Here is a 25,657-nt window from a genome sequence, read left to right as displayed (position 1 = left end):
ATATATATATATATATATATATATATAAATATAGGTAACCACAAACACTTATTCACAAACAAAAAGATGAAAAAATCAAGCACCCTTTCAAAGTATATATGACAGATAAAAGAAAATTTAAAAATAGCACCCAAATTAACCTGGTCAATAGTTAAACAAGCCCCCGCCTACAGCAACGTAAATAAACATGCTTGCAATGAAAAACTTTGCATAATATTATACAAAGGTATGCAAGAATTATTAAAATAAAAAAACAGAAATAATGTCTAAGTGCCTTCACGAAAACAAGTTCTTGTTTGACAACCACGAACCCAAAAATTAAAAAACCAAATCACGCTCGCAAATAGTAATAGTTTTATAATTGTTTATTAAGAGTATATTTTTTAATGAAAAAAACAATCTGTTTTTTACCTGATGATTGCTAAACACATGAAACTTTTAGTAGTAAAAATTATGTAGTTCTTTTTATTTAATCTTGTCAAAATATCAATGGTAATTTACACATTACCATATAAAAAAAAATGGTAATTTACACATTACCATTATTAAATAAAACTTACGCATTGTAAAATTTCATATTTATTTAGCAGCATACAGTGTTATAAGATAACACTAATTAAAACACAGCATTTATATATTATAATATAATATGCAATTTTAAATTGAATAAAGAGATATTCAGACACGTAATCTTAAGTCCCTATTTGTTAAAAAAAGTAAATTTTAAAATCTTTATTTTATCAAATCATGCTGATAAATTAAATCTGGAAAAAATTAACTCAAAATACTAATTTACTAATATAATAATTACATTTACTAATATAATAATTACAACACCGCATTTTAGTATAACGAATGATAAAACCAAATTAGTATCGTTGGTGTCAAAATTAATGATATATCTGAACCCAACTTAAAAAAAAAATTCATTCCAATACTTGCTTTATGCCAAATAAGGGGTCGTCCATAAAGTACGTACGCCAAAAATTTTGAATTTTGACCCCCTCCCCCCTGTTGCCATGCGTACTTTTATATCCCCACCCCCCTTAAAAAGTACGTACGTTTCTCAAATACCCCCCCACCCCCCCACCCCCCCACCCTTTACTTTTTTTCTCAATAAAAAAGATTATTTAAAAAAAAAATGGTGGAAGGTACTTTAGATAATTTAAACGACCCAAAGCCCTTTGTTTGCGCATTTATAAAACGTATTTAAATATATATCTAAATATAAATTTTAGTAAAATTAACGCAATACGATGTGTGCGTCTAGTCGAGAGGTTAACGCGGAGGGACCGGTCGACGGAGACCCAAGTTTGATTCCCGTACAATGTCTACCTAACTTTTTATTTCTTTTAATAACGAATGAAATAAAAATAAACTACACTTAAGGCGGACGTTTTTTTAGGCACCCCGCTTTAGTAAGTAAAAAACGAGTCTTACGCGAGATCAGTAATATTGAAAACAATGGCTAAAAGCCAGTGCCGAGGGTAGGCTACCTATACCCCTTAATTGGAGGAGGGGAAGGGGAAACAGCAAATTTTGTGCTCTTTTGCTAATTTAAGAAGCTTTTTAATTTAGCAAAACCTAGCGGTCAAATTTGGAAGATTTTGAGACGCTAATAACACGTTTTTTTTTTTTTGGGGGGGGGGGGGGGGAATTCCGACACATCAACCACGGCCCTGCTAAAACCTGTTTTTTGTCGACTCAAAAAATAGGCCTTACTCAGGGCCAGTATATAAGGGGTGGCATGTGTGCATGGGCCCCCGCAAGATTTTTTGATGTTCCAGATAGAACACCTTCACACATCGTGCAGACTCCAAATTTAAGTTTGTTTATATGCCAAATGAGGTGGCCTTGCAAAAAATTAGGTTGGCTGAGGCCTGGAAACAAAAAGCTCTAAAACGTTTGCCTCCCCCCTTCCCTGCACAAACGTGAGGTAAATATGTAGCAAAATTTTCAACTTTAGCATCTAGAACTTAATTTAAATTTATCGACAGATTTTAATTTTTGTAGAAAAATATTGTAAATTACAAAAGTTATGACCTTTTTTAGTGCCCTCAGGGCAGGGGTGGGCAAGCGTTTTAGGGCTTTTTGTTCACAGGCCTCCGCCATCCCGATATTTTGCAAGGCCTCCTCATTTAGTATAGGTATAAACAAATTTAAGTTAAGAGTTTGCACGATGTGTGAAAGTGTTCTATCTGGAACATCAAAAAATTCTGAGGGCGCCCATACATGTGTGTGCATAGAGGGAAACTATACCATCTACTCCATATACCATACTTTCTTTTTTCATACATCTTTTTATGTCGGCAAACTAGAATCTTTAGTCAGAATGTAACTTTTCTACTGATTAGCTGGTTAATTGTGATAAATTAGAAAATCGAAATACGTACTTTTAAATTGAAACCTCCCCCCCCCCCCCATACGCTTTCGTACGCTTTTTGAAGACCTCCCTCCTCCCCCCTATGAGCGTACGTACTTTGTGGACGACCCCTAATGTTTTAAAAGGATACATGACTATAAAATAGCTGGGTTTTATTACTTGTGACAAAAAGATACTGAATTTTTTTGTACTCTGATTTTTATTTTATATATATATCGAACTTAAAATTTTTTTTTCCATGTCTTATATTTATTTTAACTTTGTTTAACAGTTAAAGCAATTTAATTACTAATAGTAAACTTATTAATGAGTTATTTTATATCTTTATCAAATCTTTACAAATACTCATCAAAGCAAATCTATTTGGGTGGTCCTGTACCATGGCGATTTGCTTATAATTTTTCAGGCGCCAATATGAGGAAAAAGTGCACACATTCACATAAAATTAATGGAATGGTAGAAAGTAAATTTTTACGCTTTCTGTAAACACTTTTTAACAACTTCTTTAACCAACGGAACTTTCAATATGCTCCTCTAACTTTAGTTGCCTGGTAGGTAAAAGTTTAAAAATGGCCCCCTTCCATGTGTGTCAAAAGATATTAAACATACTGCATTTTGCATGAGGCATAAATAGCTAAATTGAGCGTATGACTGTTGCAATAAGCATATGTAGCTTTTTCATTCAGATTTAAAGTACAAGAGGATAAACATTTAATGTCACCATTGATTGCTCCAACACCATCATATCAATGCCCTCTGTAATTCATGATACCTAAAGAAATCTGAAATACTTTTTAACAGAACATAAAATAATCCTTAACTAGTAACACAATTTGTGCAAACTAACAAACAGATAAATTTTGAATCAACAAGCCATTTAAATAATAATAGTTGTTCTTTATTTTTAATGTCAGAGGTTTTATCAGCAAAAATAAAAAATGTTTAGATTTGTAATTTTTTTTTTATATTGTATTAGTAACAACTTCTCCAAAAACTTTATTACCTAATGATGTGACATCTTAGATATATGAGAAGTATTTTTTTTTATATATCTCTAAGTTGATCTTGAAGAATTTTATCACTAGCTTTAACACGGAAATGTTACAAACACCTGATTTTTAAGAAAACTAAATACTTTACAAGAGTCGACAAGATTTTTGTCTTTACAAGAAATGATGTTTTTTTGTAATACTCCCTTCATAGAGAATAATTTTGTTTCGTCATTTTATAGCATAGCGTTTTTAAATTCAAATCTAAGTGACATTTTAAACTAGCATATTCGGCGAAGTAATTTAATTTAATAATATAGGCGATCTCCATTGAATATTCTAATTAAATATTATTTATTTATTAATTAAATATTATTTATTTATTATTAACCTCCAGTTGAGAAATATATTTTTATATTAATTTTTATATATAAGTATTTATAAAACTTAAACGCGATTATAAAACTTAAATCTAATTTACGCGACAGTTAAGTAATAAAGTATTTTTATAAAAATTAATAAAATATTATCTTCTTTTTTTTTAATTCAATTTAATTTTTTCTGTTTTTGGGTACGTCTACAGACGTACTAGACGTACCCTAGATCCACCCCTGCGACGTTTTATTTCAACTGTGTTTTGAAATTAAAATTTCTTACTTTTTTACAATTTTTGTTCAGAGGTTATTTTAAAATATTTTATTTTTTTTATACCATGAAATCAGTTTTCAAAAAGAATTTAAAACTTGCTTAGTTATTTAACGCTAAATTTATTAATGATTGTTAATTTTATTTACACTGCTCCATTGTATTTGCTGTAAACTTTTACCAAATAAAAATTAAACTAAAAAGTTTAATTTTATATTTATAATTAAAGGAAGCGTACTAAACGAAGCCTAAAGTAGTCTATATTAATTTTGTTAAATTTTTCCTGAAGCATTTGTTCGGCTATTTAAAGCAACATGAACAGTTATTTCTAAAAGACACGTGTTTATGTAATTTATGCTGATATGTAACATTTTCTGCGTTTAACTCAAGAGTAACTAATTATAATTAATGATAATTATAATTAAAATGATAATTATCATTTGTATAACTTAATAGTTGTAGCCCGCATTACAAATATTTAATGTGTAGAGATGATATGATGTATTTGGGGAATGATAGAGCGTAAATACTTTATACATTTATCCTTGTCTGAGTACACTAAAGATTGCGTCATTTAAATGCGGTAAACGTTTATTTGAAATGAAAATGGTATATGTATAAACAGATGTAGTTGTAATATCTATATAACTTTCGTTATATAAACAACTGTTTTAAAACAAATAGTACCAAACTGTCTGAAAATTCTGTATCTTCATTGCTTTGTTCTGCTTATTTAGTTTTTGATAAAATTTAATAAATACGAGAAGCAATTTTATGGGGTGGGATGGTGTGTGTGGAGGGGCCCTAAAATGAAGGTGATTTTCAAATTATACTCAGTTTTTTTTTACGAATTTAGTCGGTTAGTCGGGTATTCGACACATTTCAGTCAGGTATACTTTAGTTTTAAGGATTTTTTTAAATTTTTTTTTATTTTGGAAGCCAGCCAGTACTTTTCAAGGATTCACTCCCCCTCAATTTATTTGTAGAATCGCCTCTGTATAAAACTTAAAAACAAAAAATTATTCTATAGTTTTTTTTTTTTAATTTTAAAAGGTTTTTAATTAAAACCTTACAATATAATTATTAGAAGAGTGTTTTTTAACAGAGATTTGTCTCTGGTTCCAATTGGTCCAAATTAAGTGAGAGAATTAAGTTCTCATATATATATAAAATAATCTTCAGGTTTTTTTTTATCAATTTTAAACTCTGTTTTAAACTATTCTTAGTTTTAAAATAAAAAATACTTTAAAACTCAATGAGAAGAGGTTTACATTATTTTTGTATTGTTATTTTCTAAATTTTTAATAAACTTTTTAATATTTATATTTTGTCAATGATTTTTTTTTATAATTGAGTTTAGTTTGGTCACCCCTATTGCTCATTAAGTTAAATAACGATGATACTTTTTCACAAAACGAATAAAATAGAAACGCTGACTCTTATGTTTACAGGAATAGTTTCATAAAAAAAATTATGTGTTAATTAGGTATACATTTTAAAAGCCTGAAATAAAAAAAAAACAATATTGAAAACATTTATAATAGTTTTTACTCCAATACTAACCAAGACTGTCGGGGCAACTATCTAGTGACCAGTGCAGGAAGAAATGCATAAAATTTAAAATAATAAACAAACAAATTTACACACACACACACACACACATATATATATATATATATATATATATATATATATATATATATATATATATATATATATATATATATATATATATATATATATATATATATATATATATATATATGTATACATACATATATGAAGGAGTTTTACTGAGCAGTAAACCAACACTTGATGGCATTAATTCAAAAGGCATTTAAAACAATAAGACTCAAAGACCCAGCCGGCATTTGGTACTAAAAAGACATCTTTTGAACGTTCAAAAGACGTCTTTTTAGGACCAAATGCCGGCTCGAGAGTGGCATGTACCGCGAAAATACGCAAAAAATATAATAAAACCAATACGATACACGTAAATTCTCCTATTATTTTGATACAATAAGAGTACTCATAATTGATTTAAAAACATAGCAGCCGTAGTGCAGTATTTAATGGGCTTACAACAGAAGCTCTGTGAAGGAGATCTGTGGTACAACGCCATCTTTGGCCAAGTTTTATAACATCGGTAAGGAAGGAGGCGTGAGCTTCCTTTTAAATACTTTTCCACGGTGCTTTTACGACTTGTTGGGACACAGAACTAAATTAAAAAAAAAAACTTTGTTCTGAAGAATGTTAAGAACCTTAAATGCTAATTTATTTTTTAATTTCAAATCAATATTTATTGCCTAATTATTATTATATATGATTATTATTACAAACAAATGCTAGATGTTGATACAAATGCGTGGTATTTACATATAGCATGTAAATACGACTTAAAAGTGTTATAATTACTTCCTTTTTATCACAAAAGAAAATCTATATTGTTAGGTTTAAATAGAATATAAAATCAAAGTTGCTTTAATGATTTTTTTAAATAAACTTTTTTTTAAGAACCTACTTGTAACAACTGATAAAACTTGAAATGTTCACAACTTCATTGTTCATCTTGGGAACTATTTTTCAAAAATTTGTTTTCAGTGCTGGTTCAAGTTCAACGGCATTTTGTACTGGAGCAGGCTTGAAATGTTTGAGCTATTGCTCTCAATGTTTTCCCGGAGGATGGTGCGTTCAAGACGAAAATGGTTTAAATACTGGTAAATGCTTATGCAATTACGGCTGGACTGGGCCGCTTGCTAACTACATTAAAGACACAGATAACCCAAAATGGGGAAAAAACAGAATAACAGCTTCAAATTGTGCAACCCCTTGCCATTACACATATGCTGTAAGGTAATGCGCTCATAATCTAAACTTAGTTTTTATCATTTTAAACATTTAGATTCTAAAAAAAAATTTATGTGCATTGATTGTGTGCAATTTAAAAGTATTTTGCTTCATAGAAACCAAGCGTGTGCTACAGATTTGCCACCTTCAACGTGTGATCCAGCTGTATGTGAAAGCAACGAACGTGGAAAATGCGTCGATGGTGTTTGTCAGTGTTGCAAAGGATGGTCAGGGGAAAATGCAGTGTTTAAAAATGATCGTTACAACACTGATGGAGTTCTATTTAAATGTGATAAACCATGTCCTTACTTGGGTCCTGGAATAGAGTAAGCTTTTTTAAAAAAGTTTTAGTTAGTCTAGTTCATTAAATGTAATAAAGTTAAAAAAGTAATAAAGACAGGTACCAAAAGAGAATTTGTGAACTTGGATAAAATTGTGTTTAGAAATCCAAATTGCGAATCGGCATCTGTCGTTTCACCGTGTAACTCTGAATGCGAACTAAATGATGGAAAATGCAATGAGAAAACTGGTCGGTGCTTATGTTGCGAGGGTTGGACCGGGGAAAACGCTCAATTTGAAGACGACGGTGGAATATCTGTTGCTGGCTATTGTAATGTGTATTGCCCATACGTCAAAACATTAGACTTGAATCAACGGTAAGTGGTATTTTTAATTAATATAGTAATTTGTTATTAATTTTAGAATATGTTATAATACTTTATTTAACTTTTATAGAAACTTGTTATGCGTTAATCCAGATTACATCAAACGCTCTTCAAATTAATCTTTTTGCACATTTTGTTCATTTTTAATTATTAATTTTACTTGTTAGTATAAAAAAGTGTATTAATTTTATTTGTATGTATTTCAATTATTTAGTAATAAAATTTTTTTAAGTACTCAGGGTTGTTAAGTTGATTTTAAAAGCAATGTGATAAGACCGTAAAGACTTCTTTGAGCATCTTAATAACTGGGAAAAAAAACCGTAATTGATTTCGTATGATACTTTGCGTACCAAAATTTCAATCTTGTAATAAAATAATAAAAACTTTTGGAGAACTGAATGAAAAATAATCGTAAATATTTATTTTCCCAATTTTGTTTAATACAAAATGATTGAGTATAACTTCGTATTTGCGCATAAGGCGGTAGTCATATAAAGAATGGTAATTTTTTAGAAATATAAAGAAATATTGAAGTGTTTATATATTTTCTTGTGGAGATTAAATTGATTTAAAAAAATATATAGTTTGGTTAATCCATAATAGTGGAAAAAGTGTCACAAAATTAGCTAAATTGATCACATTTTAAATTGCCATTAAGGCTTGAAAGCTTGTAAGGATGAAATTTTTTTCAACAGATATATTTAATTGTTTTGCCTGAAAAAAAAAGAGTTAATCCACTTGAAGGGATTATATTTGACCATAAACTTTTTGAACAGCGGTAACTAAAATCGTTGCTAGGTAAATTACAAAAATTGGAAATCCTAAAAAGTTAATAAAACAAACTAAAAGTATGGTAGGTGATTTGGTAATGGGAGCATATGATGCTGTTTTAATAAAAGAAAATTCAAAAAAAGTTATTTTTTATTCGTTTTTTATATGGCTACGATTAGACGTTTGATGTAACATGAATTATAATTACTCAAGATTCATTCGGTATTTTAAAAAATCTCTTAAAAATCATGTTCGCTTGTCCAGCTTAAAATCAGGTTTAAAATAAATGCATTTTTCAGGTAAAATCACGGTCGGACGGTCTTGGAGGTCAAGGAGAGGGTGATCCCTCCTCCCGGACTCCTGTCATGTCCGATGGTCCTCGACCTCACTATAAATCAAGATGAACACGTAAAACACACAAAAATAAAAATTAATAATAACAGTTTACTGCTTATATACAGCTATTTCTTAAAGACAATACAATAAATCTAGTTTATTTCTACGATTAAAATATGAAATATTAACGAATAAAATATGGAATCTTTTATATAATATACAAAAAAGACATCAAAAAGCATCCTTATATCATTATCATTAGAGAAAATTATGTTGAGGCTGAAAAAGGTTGAAAAATCAATTTATTACAAAAAAACATTAAACTTCGTGTTTTTATTGAGTTATGCGTATATATTTTAAATAAACCCAGGCCCTAGAGAGGACAAAAATGTGATGGTGCAAAATTATTTTGCACGTTATAAGGAGGCTCCCTCTATACGACTATTATTTTTTTATGACATTCAGAATGTTATAATAATTATTAATTCACAACGGTACAATAACAAAAAATATACATCTTTGTGTAAATGTAAATATACATTTTTGTGTGTTTTACTTGTTCATCTTGATTTATAGTGAGGTTGATTTATAGTTTCTGGTTGGAAAGTACTGGCTTATAAGAAGCCAGTGCTTCCCAACCAGAAAGGCTCTGAAATATTTAATGAGGCTGGAAATTTTATTATTTAAAATATTATTATTTCTAAGTGAACATTAATTTCAGTTTTTTGTATTTACAAAAAATTTATAGTGAAATATAATTGGAGTTCAGCTTTAAATACAAAAAAATGAAATAAAAATCACGGTAAATTAAAATAAAAAATTTCTTATTTTTTTACAAAAGAAATTTTTGTAAGAAATTTTTTTATATAATTAGAAAGAATGTATATTATAATAAAATAAAATATATAAAATTATATTATAAAACTAAAATTTTTTTTTTTGATATTTATGTTAATTGATATTTGTGTTAATGGCTATGTTATTTAAACAATAGGATACAAATCGTTTTGCTATTATAACCATAAATCTGTTTTAGCATGGTAATAATATGCAGAAAACAAATTGGTGCAACGCTATAATTTAGAATTAATATATATTTAAAATTTTGCTTATGAACTGATTTTTTTAAAATTGTTAAATAAACTAATGGGCGGAGTGCATGGTCAAAAATATGGAAACTTGCATACACATTATTAGAAATTAAGGGTTTTTCTTTTTTTTTGTAAATTTTTTGCTACCATAAGGGCCCCATCTGTCTCCCCCTTAGCCCCCTAAGTGTCAGACCGACCCAGAATAATGGTTAAGTTTTTTTTAAAATGCTATTGTTGCTCCTTCCTAACAAATATTTGGACTTTGGGGCTCTAATTTTAAGGCAATTTTTAAATAATGCGTTAACTACGGAAAAAACATTTACATTGAAGTTTAAATGTATAAACAACATTCCTCTGTTTTGTATACTTCCTTGTGGTGTATCGCAGGAAAATTTAATAATAGATATTATAAACTTTTTTTTATCTACTAGAGTAGTTAAAAACATTTTAAATATTGATTAGTAATGCTTATATCGCTTCAAAATGCCAAACGTTAAAAAAATCTCGTAAAGGTAAAAGAGCCTTAGTCTGCCTAGTTTGTTTTACAAAAGGATCAGGAATGACAGATGTTAAAGAAGGAAGTGTGACATTGAACAAAATACATAAATTCTTTTTAAAATCATTTAATTTGAAAAATGAAAACTTTCCTAATAGCATTTGCGCTAAATGAAGAAAAGCATTAAAAAGACCTGAAAAAGGAGATAATAACATTTTTATGAGTAAACCATATGAGTCCCCAAAAGTCAAAGTTAGTATTCTTACCAAAAACTCATTCTGCGTTTGTGAAATTTGTGATATTGCTCGAACTAAAATTGCTCCAGGATTAACATCTGAAAATAAAGGAAGAATGATGCTGGGAAGAATAATTTCATTATCACCTGGAACAATAAAAATATGTAAAAGGTGGTATAGGAAGAGGATTAACGAACCCTTTGACTCTCACGACGAGGAGAGAAAATTTAACAGAAGAACTTGAAAAAGGTAGAGTGAACCTTTTATTCTTGCTTTAATATTTCAAACTTTATATTTAGAAATTTACATAAAATAATTAAAATGTTAAAACTGAAAACATAGATGCAAATTTAATTTATACTTGACACACAAGGGGCCAAACTTCAATGCTCAAAAGTATTGAAAATAAAATTTGAAAAAGAGGGCAATAAAATAAAGTTTGAACAATCAAAAAGCTCTGCAAAAGCATATTTTCAGTTGAAAAATTAGCATATTTAGAAGCTGAAAGGAAAGAGACTTATTTAAAAGCAATGTTAAAGAGAAATTAAGTGAAGAAGATTCTTAAATGATTATTTTGATGTTACACAAAATCATTTTTGAAAAAATTCCATACTTTTTTTATTCTAAAATATTAAATCTAAAAGACTTGTTGAGACAGTAATAAAGTAAAAAAAATTGTCAAAAGATTACATTCTAAAGGTTGGCAATAATGCCAACCTTTAGAATGTAATCTTTTGACAATTTAAAAAAGTTTGTCTAAGTATCACTATTTTAAAACTAAACGATTTAAAATACTTTTGTATTTTTGATATGAAATTGGCCAATATATTTTTTCAAATTGAAAGTGTAGCATCAACATATCCTTGCACTTGGTGTAATATTAAAAAAAAAGCAAGAATTTTTTGGAATTCATGATGAGCTTAGAATTGTAGGAAGTATCCATTCATTAGCAAATGATTACAATGCCACCATTAAAGATTTTTAAAAAATCTTAGCTTTCAGCTGCATCTTATATTAATTGCGTTAACCTTCCACTAGTTTATCTGTCTAATGACGTAAAGGTTGTTGAAACCCTTGCTCTAATGAAACTTTATCTACTAAGTGGAAATACAAAAAATTTTTTGATAATCTTGAAATATATTTGCAATCTATGGATGCCACTTTATCGCCGAACGTGTAAAATCAAATATTAGGTTTTTAAAGGCCTAAACCGGATGGTGGTCAATTTGAAAGAATGTTCGAAATTTCTAAAAAAATATCGATGTGTTAAAAAAATTTATAAAATCTTCCAAACTGGAAAAAGATGAACATATTAGTTTTATAGTTAATTCCTTTAAATGGTTAAATATCAGTTACATATCAATTCTACAGTTAATTCCTTTAAATGTTTACCTGCTTAAAGCCACTGTTACGTGGCTTGAAGCAGGCATTTCCGACATACCTTCTTTAAAACAGTTTTACTTTAAAATTGAATATGTCATAATATATATGTGTATCTGTTGTAAACTATTATTGATTGTAAATGGAAATAAATATAAATGTATACATTAACTTGAGCCGTTTATACCATTTTCTAATTGAAAACAATTAAATATATACAAGAAGACCGATATCAAGATTTTTTGTTATTCAAGATAAGTAACCTTCAGATATGTTTATACACACCAATACAAATAATATGTTAAAAAAAAATTACGGTGGTTAGAGTTTAGGATTAATTTTATCTTCAAATTCGGGCCCCAAGGTCTAAATATGTATTTAAGGAAGGCGCATCATTAGCATTTAAAAAAAAACTCTACCGTTATGAACGCAAATAAAATTCATCTGTAAAGTTTTCAATTATTAGAAAATTTTTAACGTTCAAAAGCTTTGACCTCGTAAGCCTCACAACTTCCTTTAATAGAGAGGGTTTCAAACTTTCCTTGGTCGCAATTTTTAAACTATAAGAAATTTTTTTAGATAATTTAATTTTTGCAATGAATATCCATCTATTTTAAAATACCATTAATAAAAGGGATTTACAAAATAGGTAACTTACAGAGATGCATCGTCTCTGTAAGTTACCTATTTTGAGAATCGAAAATCCATGACCTGCCCGTTTATTCTTCCTTTTTTTTTTAAAAGATATGAAAAAAATATTTTTTAATTTTATATTATAATTGGGCAATGTATTGAGGTTTCGAAAATGTAAACCGTTTTTGGTGAACACTTTTTTTTCAAACAAATTATTTCCTCTTTGGTGTGTAGTGTAAGATGAGATGGCCGGTAGAAAAAGTTGAATGGACAGACTATATATTTTCTCGTTATATTATTTTTGGTGCTGATAATAATAATGATAGTTTAACAAATGAAGTCTTAGCTCTTATGATGAACTGTGTAAATGAACGTTGGAAACTTTCTGCTTTCCGATATTTCGATCGAAAATATAAATAATTGGTTTGACTTTTTTCAATCATTGAACTAGCAAGTTTCCAGATTTTGATACTCTTTAAGTTTATGTTAATGATGTTTTTATTTTTTTCTTATGAGTTTGGATAAAAAATTGTGATTTGAAATTTATTTTGTACAAATTATAGAAATTATTGATCAGACAGAACATAAATAAAGCCCTAGTTCTTATGATGAGCTGCATGAAAGGGCTTTAAAAACTTCTTTTGCATAAAAAAATATCATCAATAACTATTACATTCCGAATCCTTTCTATACAAAAGAAGTTTCCAAAGCCCTTTGATGCTGCACACCATAAGAACTAGGGGTTCATTTATGGTCTGTCTGTTTAAAATTTTCCACTAATCATCTCATCTAACATCTAAGAACACACAGCAAGCTCTCTTTTACTTTGCTTTGAAGAGCAGCTGAGAGGAGTTTTGAAGATTTTCTTTACAAAATCCAGTGAAACAGTTAACCTATCTATACCATTTTTAAATAGTTCGTGGAGAAGCAAAAAAATGTTTAATATTTTCTTAGCACAACTATATGCTTTACCAGTATAAAATTTAATACTAAAGCAAAACTCTTTAATTCTGGTGAGAAACGCTTTTTAAACTTTTCTTGTAAAAGTTCGACAAAATAATTGATTTGCAGACTCAGACATATTTTTATGTTTTTAAAATAAATTAATATAAAAATGTTATCTATAAAAGTAAATTTGTACAAAATAAATTTTAAATCACAATTATTCATCCAAATTCATAAGAAAAAAAAAAAAATCACAAATATGATATAATTGGTGTTTCCTAAAACATCAAACTAAAATAAAAATAAATGCAAAACATATATATATATATATATATATATATATATATATATATATATATATATATATATATATATATATATATAATATATATATATATATATATATTTTATTCAAATTAAGTTTATTTTGCTCAGATAACGTACATTTAATAATATTAATTAACAATTTTCTTGTAATCTCTTAATTCAAACAGCATTGATTGCTCCTTTAGTTGAACTCTCAAACTGCTGTACTAACTCTTGAGTGACATTTTTTAAACAATACTTGAATCCTCCAATAAGGTTATGAAAATATTTGACTTCTTATTTTTCTTTGTAGACAAAACCTTTCAAATAATTTCAACAATCTTCGAATGGTTTTATCTCAAGACGATTGGCAAGATTATATTTTTTAGGAACATAATTGATGCTTTCACTGTCAATCAATACAAAAACATTTTTGGCATGATGAGCCGAAACTAACTTAGACTAAAAGACTTAATTGTTAACAGGATATTGTTCAAATATGAACGGAACCAAAATATTTTTAACCCAATCATTTTTATACGCATTTTTGTTAACTGAATTAACTGAAATATTGTTGTTAACTGTTAACTGAAATATTGTTTGATTATCGTTCTATTCATATCTTGATGGCTATTTGCAAGCCATTCTAATACTTTGCTTTCAAATTTAGTTTTTCTTTTGAACTTAAGGTCTAGAGAAGCATTCTTGAGAAGCATTTTAAAGAAGCATTCTTGAGAAGCATTCTTGACGTCACTGGAGTAGTACCAATCCTTTTCAAAAATTGATAAGTTTGTAAAATAAAAATTATCATCTAAAATAAGGTACTTTTTAAAAACTTTTCATACGTTCATCCATATTTACGCCCAACGGCCGCTTTAACCTATTTAGGCAGTTTTACTTATGATTTCCATTGCATTTAATGTTTGTCTTTGTTCGTGTCAACCGTGTGTGATCAAAGTTTAAATTTTTTTTGTTTCTTATTTCATGGTTGCTTTAAGATTATTGCAAAATAAGGACCAGATGATCTTAGTTTTTGTGATTTTTTTTTTGCCTTATTGTTTCCAATTTTATTTGTTTATTGCATTTAGTCCTTTTTCATATCTTTTGATAATACAATATACATGTTGTTTTAGAAACATTTCCATAATAAAATGATTATAAGTTGAAATAGTTAGCACGGGTTCTGATAATGACAACCTCGCTGACCCAAGAACTCTACTTATAGGGGATAATAGCGTACAAATCAAGTTACCCAGTGATTTTTTGAACTCCTGTGAATTTTGAAATCTTCTAATTTTGTCCGTGGAAAATTTAGATTGAATGTTCAAATTAAGTAAAATTTTGACTTTGTAGTACGACAATAAAATTTTTTTATAAAGTTTTAATTTATATTTTGTTAGTTTTTTGCAAATTATTTCCATGTAATTTATGTAGTTATTTCCTTAATTTTAATTGTTTGTAATTAACAATATTTGTAGGTATGAGAAAAGATTGTTATCCAATATAAATTCATGTTGGATTTAGTGAATTAAGAAAATCGAAAATTTGTGTGTTTGCTCTGTCGGAAAAAATGCTTTAGACAACTTACTGCTTTCTTAGAATATTTATATTCAGATTGAATATTCAAAATCTACGAGACAAAGATCAATATCAGTGAATCCCGTGTGAATCAGTGAATCCTGGGTTTCACAAAGACCGCAATATGTGTAGAATAATTTTGTGCAGGACACAAATTGGAAAAGAAGTTATACTCCCTCTTTTGTTTAATATCAATTCAATACAAGTGAGACCTGAAACAAGAGGCACGACGTATTATTGTCTAATCTGCCAAATTGATTGTTCAAAGCTGCAAGAAAAACATTTTATTGAAGAGCAAAACACGATTGAGAAAGAACCAAATGTACGCTGCAGCACACACCTATAATAAACATTTTAATCATTTTAATCCTTTACATCTGTTAGCAGCTATGAATTTTAATATTGCATGTGAAAATATTTAATAGTATTTGACTAAAAGTGTATATTAGGATATTTTGAATTAATTTCTTCTGGAAAAAATCAAAGACCATGTCTTACAATTTAATTAGATGCTATTTGATAGTAATATAAGTTAAAAAATAGGATTTGTTTAGTTATTTTTTCACTTTATTTTGAAATTTGATAGTATTTAAAAAGATTTCAAGAATCGCTAAAAATTTATTTAAGCGAAAACGTTGTTTTATTTCATTTTTGTAACTCACATTCCTTTTGCTTGGTTTTTCAATATTTTTTAACACTTTTTTTGCATTTTGACTGTAGTTTATACACTAGGAAATGTTGAGATATTTACGTTACGCATAAGCCAATTCAAACCGTGCTTCAAATAGCAAATAAATATTTTTGTCTATGGAATGAAGTTGGTACATACAGCAATAAAACAATTATAACAAAAGCTGTTGATACGAGATAATAGAACACTCATGTAACCTTTTTTTGGAAATAGTGATTGAATAGCACAGCGATTGGTAACTTTTTGAGGTCTACGTGGCAAAAAACCAACAAAATATAAACTAAAACTGCCATAAATCTTTAACCAGTAAAGCAATCCTAAAGACGGTTTTACCCAGAGTTTGGAGTGGTCATATGCTACATTTAAACTAATTTTTATCAAATTATATGTAGTGGTTCTAATTCTACAGATGCTTTCATTCTTGCACTATGAAGTCTACTTTCAAATTAAATTATTTTCCAGGGATAAAACTGTGTAATAACATATATTTTAGCATACACAATTGTTCTAAAACTAATTACATAAATTCGTAAACGCAATAGCTATATAAACTAAATGTCATACTGAAAATATGTAAACAATGTCAATTACATATGTGATGTATTATACAAAAATTTTAAGATTTCAAAACTTGCATCCCAGGGTACCTTTTTGTGTAAACTATAACCCATATAAGTGGCGTTCTTGGGTCAACCAGGTTGACATTATCAGGATCCGTTCTAACCGTGAATGTTCTAAACCTGAAATAATGTATTATAAATATTAGGACGTTGACGTTTTGGTATATCCAGTTTCCTGTATAAAAAACAGATGAACTTTGGTTTGAAAGTAACTGAAAAGTTATTGGTTTTACTTAATTTTTGAAAAAGGTCACCCACCATGACCCTTAATTACACACTTGCTCCCATATATCAGCCAATTGTTTTTTCTCCAAAAGTATATCAACCTAGATCTCAAAAGCACCAGAATTACAAAGAGATTTTAGAAATAATAATGGTTTTAAATAAAAATGAGTTGCCTTTATTTTATATACAAAAAAACAACAACTTTTAACTAAAAATTAAAAAGGATTGGTTATAATGACACTTTATTTGCAATATATTTTTCAAAAATTTTTTGTAGAAATGATTATTAATTTTAAAACCACTATAAAATTCTGGTTCTTTTGAGACCCAGGTTGATATACTTTTCAAGAAAAAAAATTTACTGATATATGGGAGCCAGTATGTAATCAAGGTCATGGTGGGTAACCTTTTTCAATCATTAAATAAAACCAATGACTTTTCACTTACTTTCAAACCAAAGTTCATCTGTTTTTTATACAGGAAACTGGAAATACCAAAAATTTACCAAAAAGTCAACACCCTAATAAATACATCAACGCTAGTCTATAAGATGAAGATGAAATAGATGATATGAATAGCACAACCACAAGACCGGATATGTAGATTTTCAATTAAATGTTGCTTCTTTTATAAGGTATTTTAAGTATCCGATAGGTTCTTTGTCTAAGAGTGCTATTAAAGTGTTTATTGAACAAGGAAAACAAAACTGCACGAGTTGGTCATGAACGTCTAACTCTCTTTGCAAAAAACACTTTGGATACAGCTTACCATTTGTTTATGACATCTTGATCTATTGCAAAATAAAAAAAAGGGATAAAAAAAAACAGTTTAAAAAATAAAACGTCTCTTTAATTTTAGGGTCCTTATAGCAATGTTTTATTTAAGTTCTATTATACACACTTTTATATTAGAAAGTTAAAAACAGCCAAAGATTTAAGTCAAATTGAGTCTAGAATTTATTATTCCCTGCTTATTGTCTAAATAGATATTTTAAAAAGTCAATTTTTTAGTTTTTTGCAGTGTTTAAAATATATGCATGGTTATTATTTGTATTTGCTAAACAAAACATAAAATGTTCTCAATTTTTGCTATCTTTTAGCAGCAAGTTTACAACTTTTAAAGGTTTTTACTTTTAGGGCTATAACTTGTTATGTTTCTTTTGTGTAATATCTTTGGTTGTGGAATTCTAGTAATTTAAATCATATTTTGCTGGACCAACAAAATCTAATAATGCCCATATGCGACTCTCTTTTTTTATTTTTAAACATTAATGTTTTAGCAATGTTGTTAAAATCTTTTCATTTAAACATATAAAACCATGTTCTTAATTTAAAAATTTTCATTTGTTTTTGCCAGTCTGTCATTATTTCTTCAATATTTTTGGATTTAGGAAACCTTATAAAAAATGTTCCAACAAATTTCCCAAGAACAGTACTTTGTAGGACCTTTGCTCTTCATGTTTATCAAGTTGTTTGTCGGAATATCAATCCCACAATCACTTGCGCTACATTAAGTAGTTCTATTTTTAGAACACAAACGGTATAGTTTTTTAACGAAAAAACTATATTTGTATTTAACCTAATCATTGCAACAGCATGAAACTTAAAGTTGTGAAAACCACGTAGTTTTATTTTCTACAATATTATAGCTCTGACTTGGTCCATCGAGCACATTTTTAGTATATGCACTAAACAGCATCACTGCATATATGTATATATAATATATATATATATATATATATATATATATATATATATATATATATATATATATATATATATATTTATATATATTTATATATATTTATATATATTTATATATATTTATATATATTTATATATATTTATATATATTTATATATATTTATATATATTTATATATATTTAAACAACTTTAAAATGTATTCTATACAATAGAGTGCTCAATGTTCTTAAAAGAACAGAGCAATTATATATTAGTAGAAAATCACTTAACAAAAATTTTTTTCATTTTACACTGTGTTTCATCAACAAAGATTCATCAGAAATGCATTTCTGATGAATCTTTGTTGATGAAACACAGTTTAAAATGAAAAAAAATTTTGTTAAGTGATTTTCTACTAATATATACATATATATATATATATATATATATATATATATATATATATATATATATACATATATATATATATATATATATATATATATATATATATATATATATATATATATATATATATATATATATATATATATATATATATATATACAGTCGAAAAGTTTCTTCTGTAAACTGTAATTTTAATGAGAACGCTAATAAACCAGACCAGAAATTTTGTTTTTAAAGGTTGTAAAACCATAGAAAAATCTTCTCTTTAAAAGCTGCTCCATCAAACTAATTTTAGTGTTGAAGTATCTTACTCCATAAGAACTTTCTACACAAGTTGGCATCAGGTTAATAGCCATTAAACTACAAAGGGAGGAAGGCTTTCATCTGCTGCGTCAGCTGGTTTCATAATGGAAATACTTGTTTAGAAGTGTTTCCTGTATTTGTTGGATTTGTTTTACCTCTTTTTACCTTGCATTGTTTTACACCGGGGTTGTCTTTCAAGTTTGTTTCATCATAATTATATTTGCTGTCTGGAGGTACGTCTTGTTCAGTTTGGGATAGATGATGAATATATTATTTTAAAATTTTTATACTTGGCAGCAGTTTGCTTTTGTGTAGGCCTTTTACATTTTACATTCTCGAGATATTTGGATAAGTCATCATCCGTATATATATGTAAAACCTGAAAACACATAGACTATATATTCTTTGTATTTTAAGGTTTTATAAAAATTCAACATCTGAATCAAATTAAATTTTTAAGAGATCCTAATATTTATGCATAAGTACAAAAATAACTTACAAAAAACGTTTTTTCTGATATTTTTTCGTTTAAATTATGTCAAAAGTATAATCTTCGGCCAAATACTAAGACTGTTATACAGTAGGGTGGTCCTTAAAACAACTTTTTTTAAAAAAATCTGCTCTTACCCCTTAAATGTGTTCTATATAATACGAAAACACTAGGTTTAAATTTTTTTTGAAAAAAACACATTTATAGAGGTCCCCCAAGACCCTTTAATATTTAACGGGTCCCTAATATTTTCAAAAAAAAAGTTTCTCAAAAATAGGTCAACCTGATACTCAAATGAAGCGCAATTATATAAAAATTTCAAAAATATTATTCATTTTAAAAAATAAATTTGAAATTTAAACTTATTTATCACAAGTATCATGAAAAATTCACTTATTTCATTTTTTGCTAAAAAACAAGATTTTTACGTAGTAAAACCTAAAATAACTTTATTATTTCAAAATGAATGTTATTTTTGAAATTTTTATATAATTTCGCTTCATTTGAGTACCAGGTTGACCTATTTTCGAGAAACTTTTTTTTTTAAATATTAGGGACCCGTTAAATATTAAAGGGTTTTGGGGGACCTCTAAAAATATTTTTTATTCAACAAAATTTTGAACCTAGTGTTTTTGTATTATATAGAACACATTTAAAGGGTGGGAGCAGATTTTTTTCAAAAAAATTGTTTTTAGGGCCACCCTATTATACAGATTCGAAAAATTCTAAAAAGGCAAGTTTTTCAATAATGACTCAAGGCCCATTACAATGGAATCAAATGAAAAATACTTGTATAAAAGACTTAAATAACAAAATTTCATCTTATCCGGTCTTAGATTAGATTAAAATTTATAGGTACAGTGATATATGTTTTTAAGGACATTCTTGTTTTTCTTCCCTTTATTTGTATTTTATTTTGCTGTAATAATTTCTTAACTTAAAAACTTTAATGTATTACGGAAATACATTTTATAAGTGTTAATATAAATATAAATATAAATATATATATATAATATATATATATATATATATATATATATATATATATATATATACATATATATATATATATATATATAAATATATATATATATATATATATATATATATATATATATATATATATATATATATATATATGTATATATATATATATATATATACATATATGTTTATATATTAAATATTATATATTAAAATTCTGTTATATAAAAAATCAATAGGTGTTATATTAAATGTAATTTTTAAAAATTGTCGAAGGGACTCTATAAAAAGGTTAAAGTAATAGTCTTATCATCCATGCCTTCTTTGAGCCCCTTTTTGTTTATATTGTATATTATTTAAAACAAGAAGCCTAGGTTTTTATCTTTTTAATAGTATTATATGAAGCTCTTTGTTAAAATTCATTATATTATATAATCAGAAAAGAAAAAGAAATTATCTATGCTTAAAATGTCTTTAAAACACAGTATACTTCAAACCAATATAGTATACTTCACAGTATACTTCACAGTATACTTCACAGTATACTTCACAGTATACTTCACAGTATACTTCACAGTATACTTCACAGTATACTTCACAGTATACAACACAGTATACTTCAAACCAATAGATTGTTTGATGAACAATCAAAGTAATTTATTAACCTTTCGAACCAATACTTTGATAACACTTTAGGTAGTTTGCTAACCTTCCCCAGCTCTTTCTCATTATCTATATAACCTTTTTTAATGGCTCTTAGCTGTTTTTTCTTAATTTACCTTTAGCACTTGATTTGTAATTCATTCTTTTAATTTGGTTGAAGCCCAATATACAAAGACCATCCTTCATAAATATACTTGGTTTGATACCTCCAGTATTCATTACTTTTTAAACTGCTGTGCTTCCATCATCAAATACTATAATAGCTGAGTTTATATTAATTTCAAGAACTTTTTTCCCAATATAAAAGTCTTTAGGATATCTCTTCCATATTAAGCAATTCAGACTTTCATTGTTATTTTAAGTTTGTCCGTGCAATACTTTTGATAATAAAGTTTCATTTGTCAAATCTGTAAATATAGGCATAAGTACTTTTATTGCTAATGATAAGCTCAAAATAGTTTTGTATGTTGTTTCACTGGTTACTTTATTACTCTGCCACAAACACCAATGAGTTCTAGTTCATGGGCAAAATTTGTGTCTCTCTGACTCTTCACTTATGTCAATGCTGTTAAATAAAACAGCCCAAGCAGCTTTTGTTTCACTGCATATAGGTTATTTACATTTTGATGAATAGCGATTACTAAAATAATTTTGAAGCGTATTCATGGCTTTATTAGTTTGACCTTTCCCAGCTATTCTTATCCATCTATAAGAAACTAACCTTAAGTGTCATTCTAAGGTTACGCGCACAATTTCTAAGTCTCTTGTGGTAATGTCCAACACAGTGAAGTCTGTTTATTTCAAAAATTGGATATGGATTACTTACAACAACTTCATTATATGCTAAAATGTCACCGTCTTCAATAAATCCTTTGTATCTCAAACCATGCTTTTCAATTGACCGTTGAAAAATCAAAACAGCACCAGAAGCTTCCATGGATCCTGATCTTTTATTATGGTTAGCTTCACAAACATGATCTACTTTCTAATTTTGATAACCTAGTGTTGACTTTATTTTGTTCAAATAACTACAATCTTTGCTGAATTTAGTTAACAAAATTGAACAAAGACATTATCAATTTCCTCTTGATATTGCAGTGACAATACCTTTTAAAGGCTGATGGCCTCTTTTTTACCTAAAAAGAGGCCATCAGCTAATGCTAATGATGTTTAAAAAAGAGGCTGATGGCCTCTTTTTTAAACATCATTAACATTACTTGATTTAGAAATAATCTCTTTGGTTTAATTGGCTGCACTTGACATACTTGCAGAAACAACTTCATTATAAATATTTAAAAAACTGCTATTTATTGCACAATAGTTTTTAAAATTCAAAGAAGATGCCATGTTCAATACTGCAGCAAATTGGCATACAGATTGATAACCTTTACCAATTTTACGAAAACCCATAACAACTTAAAAATTAACTGATGCAGTAGGAACACCTTAAATACTTTTAGATTTTTTAGTAGAAAACTGAGACGTGTTTCATACTTTGCTAAATGGGCAACAAAGGCACCGTAAAGATAAATAAAAACAAATACCATTCTTGCTTTTTAAATCATTTTTTAAACCAACTTAATTTCCACATCGGGGGATTTAAACTCATTAACCAATAGTTATAAAATATTAAAGTCTATAATAATGTTGTAATTTTTAACTCCCAGATATTTCAGTATTTACTATTTTTCTGGAGTTTGCTGATAAACTTGGATCAGAAATTGATGTATCAAGCTGAATAAACATAAAGATAAACATAAAGATTTTAGGTGTTGATTACAAAAAAACTTTTTTTTTTGATCGAGCAATAGAACGTCCCATATCTTATTATTTATGTATTAGAACTGTCACGGAGAAAACTGTCCGTCGGAATAAACTGTCCGATAGGATATTTTACTCTGGAGTAGATTGTCCTAAATTGGAATAAATTGTCCGCTTTAAAAAAAGTGAAATTTCATCAGAATATACAGCTTAAAAAAGCTTGCGGACGTTTTTAAGTAAAACAAATTAAGAAAGTACTAAGAGACCTTTTAGAGAAGAAGAGGTTTCATTTTGTATAACTAAAGTTACTTTAGAAATACTATCATTATAGTTCTTATTCGTAAGAGTCTTATTATTATAGTTCCTTAATTTAGTTATTATTATTATTTAATTATAATATTTACAACAATAATAATTACAACAACAATATTGCAATAATTAATTACAACAATAATATCGTACAACAATAATATTGTTATAATTAACAACAATAATATTGCAATAACTAATTTAATTAGTTTAAGATGGAACTAGAGATGATAGCTCCTTTAAGCAGTGATGTACTGCAATAAAATAAAACATAATAGTTATTAGTAATTAGGCAAATATGTTTCATTTTGAGGCAGTACATCACCGCTCAAAGTAGCTATCATCTCTAGTTCTATTAACTAAAACTCATTCTCGCTTGACTCGTCATTTACCTAAGTCTCATTCTTTTACTAAATCTGTCCCTGCATCCTCCAAAAACTTTTATTAGTTTAGTTTTTTTCTCGACACATCAACCAGGGCCGCCGAGAGGTTTTATGGCGCCCGGGGCATAGCGTTGAGTAGGCGCCCCTTTAAGCATACATAGTTTTAGAAAAAAAACTTTATCAAATGCAATCATGCATATATATGACTGCACACGATTTTAAAATGAATTTTCTTAATTGTAGCTTATTTCTGTTAAAATCATTTTACGGCAATATTTTCAAAAATTACATATTTAAAAAATACAACTAAGCAATACAACAAAAAATGCAGCACTAGACATTCTTTAGAAACTAAAATAATAAAAAAATTGATTGTTCACCCTCCGCAACAGATACTGGCGTTGTATTAAAAATTCGAATTAAGATGCATACATATGTAAAAATAAGCTGCAGACTTTTTAATGTATTTGGTTGAGAAGGCTCAATGAATTTCCAGGAACAAAAAAACGAAGACTTCTCCAAACGATTAAGATGCAAATTTCTTGTAATAAGTCGTCTTCTTTGAGATCATTAGCGTAGAACTGTGCCAATCCACAAGCTTTTATCTCTTGAGAATCTGTTTCTTGGTCTTTCAACCTAATGAATGAGAACCTTGAAGAAACTCTTTTTACTATGTCAAATTTTGACTGAATTTGATGAATAAAATGATCAACGGCAACGTTGAATATGTTTACCTCAAATTGATGCATTGGGCTTTCATAGCAGAAAGCTGCATTTGCAAGTTCATCGTGATACCGTTTCGCTCTCTTCTTTTGTTTTGCCAAAAATTCAGTTTCAAAGCCTAGAGGATCTGCAACAGCTTTCGCTTCAGTCAAAATAATGTTCCATGATGAGTGGATGCGGCCAAGATTGCTTATTAGCTGTTGAATTAGAATAACTTTGTTATCTATTGTTTGTGAAGTTGACTGGAAAAAATGGCTTACTTCATCTACCACTTGTAGAATTTTATACCAAAAAGTCAGAAGCACAACAGTTTCAAAGGATTTATAAAACTTTATCAAAGACTTAGCTTGATTTAGCATGTCAGCAGTAAGGTCAAGATACTCTATAGTACAATTGAGGGCAGTAATAATTTCCCGTGGTCCTTTTGCTATTGGCTTAACAGCGGCAATCCGAGCTGACCACCTGGTATCGGAAAGCTTGTGAAGAGAGATTTTAGTCAATTCTTGCAAAATCTTCCACCTAACAGGACTGAAACTCAATGAACACGTTGAGATATAACTGGAAGATATATCAAACGCCTGGATATAACGGAAGATAGTCTTCATCTCACCACAAGATTCAACTGCATGTACTCCAGCTTAATTAAGGCTATGGGCACCACAAGGAGTATAGAGGGCTAATGAACTTTTATGTAAAATTAACGCTTGTGCTCTGACGTAGACTCCAGCTATATTTGAGCCGTTGTCGTAACCGTGGCTACGGTATTTATGCAAGTCATGACTTATTTTTATTAAAACATCACAAGTTAGTTTTGCCATATCCAGTTCTTTTTTTTCTCCACGTCTTCAACGCAAAGAAAGAGCTCATTTACCTCCCAGCTTTTTTTGTTTAAGCTGAAATGAACAAAGCGAAGAATATAAGTGATCTGTTCAGTGTGTGAAACATCTGGGGTCCCATTGATAATGACTGTAAAGTATCCAGCTTCTCTCACTACCTTTAAAAGGGCAGACTGAACCAATGAAGCACACCCACGTATGAATTATGTGATTCCCATGAGTGGTAGTATGGCTGCATTTGAGTCCTTTTATTTTGGTGACGAGCTACGTTTTCTAC

At 28.2% G+C, this 25,657-nt stretch overlaps 2 protein-coding genes across 3 annotated transcripts; one reads left to right on the top strand and one right to left on the bottom strand.

Annotated features, from left to right (window-relative positions):
- Nucleotides 1-6,435: 6,435 nt before the first annotated feature.
- Nucleotides 6,436-15,806, top strand: LOC136075462 (multiple epidermal growth factor-like domains protein 11). 2 transcript variants are annotated; one of them, XM_065788744.1, is made up of 4 exons: nt 6,436-6,870; nt 6,981-7,190; nt 7,308-7,520; nt 7,600-7,763. In XM_065788744.1, exons 1-4 carry the CDS (start codon nt 6,563-6,565, stop codon nt 7,646-7,648), a joined length of 780 nt encoding a protein of 259 aa, XP_065644816.1. In that variant the 5' UTR covers nt 6,436-6,562; the 3' UTR covers nt 7,649-7,763. The 2 variants fall into 2 exon arrangements, with proteins under 2 accessions (XP_065644816.1, XP_065644817.1); XM_065788745.1 differs by lacking the exon at nt 7,600-7,763 and adding an exon at nt 15,202-15,806 and having other exon boundaries at nt 6,457-6,870.
- Nucleotides 15,807-24,279: 8,473 nt separating this feature from the next.
- Nucleotides 24,280-25,149, bottom strand: LOC136074570 (uncharacterized). Its single transcript, XM_065786904.1, has one exon. It carries the CDS (start codon nt 25,147-25,149, stop codon nt 24,280-24,282), a length of 870 nt encoding a protein of 289 aa, XP_065642976.1.
- Between the last annotated feature and the right edge of the window lie 508 nt (nt 25,150-25,657).

The sequence above is a fragment of the Hydra vulgaris genome, chromosome 01 (assembly GCF_038396675.1).
Source record: "Hydra vulgaris chromosome 01, alternate assembly HydraT2T_AEP".
NCBI classification, from domain to species: domain Eukaryota; kingdom Metazoa; phylum Cnidaria; class Hydrozoa; order Anthoathecata; family Hydridae; genus Hydra; species Hydra vulgaris.
Note: the sequence above shows the minus strand (reverse complement) of the source record. Positions and strands in the feature narration are given on the sequence as shown.

Excerpts from the sequence above, each read along its gene's own strand:
- LOC136075462 (XM_065788744.1), top strand. The coding sequence starts at position 6,563 with ATGTTCACAACTTCATTGTTCATCTTGGGAACTATTTTTCAAAAATTT. Across the intron at positions 6,871-6,980 it reads CATTACACATATGCTGTAAG|AAACCAAGCGTGTGCTACAG; the intron begins GTAATGCGCTCA and ends TTTGCTTCATAG. Across the intron at positions 7,521-7,599 it reads ACATTAGACTTGAATCAACG|AAACTTGTTATGCGTTAATC; the intron begins GTAAGTGGTATT and ends TAACTTTTATAG.
- LOC136074570 (XM_065786904.1), bottom strand. The coding sequence starts at position 25,149 with ATGAAGACTATCTTCCGTTATATCCAGGCGTTTGATATATCTTCCAGT.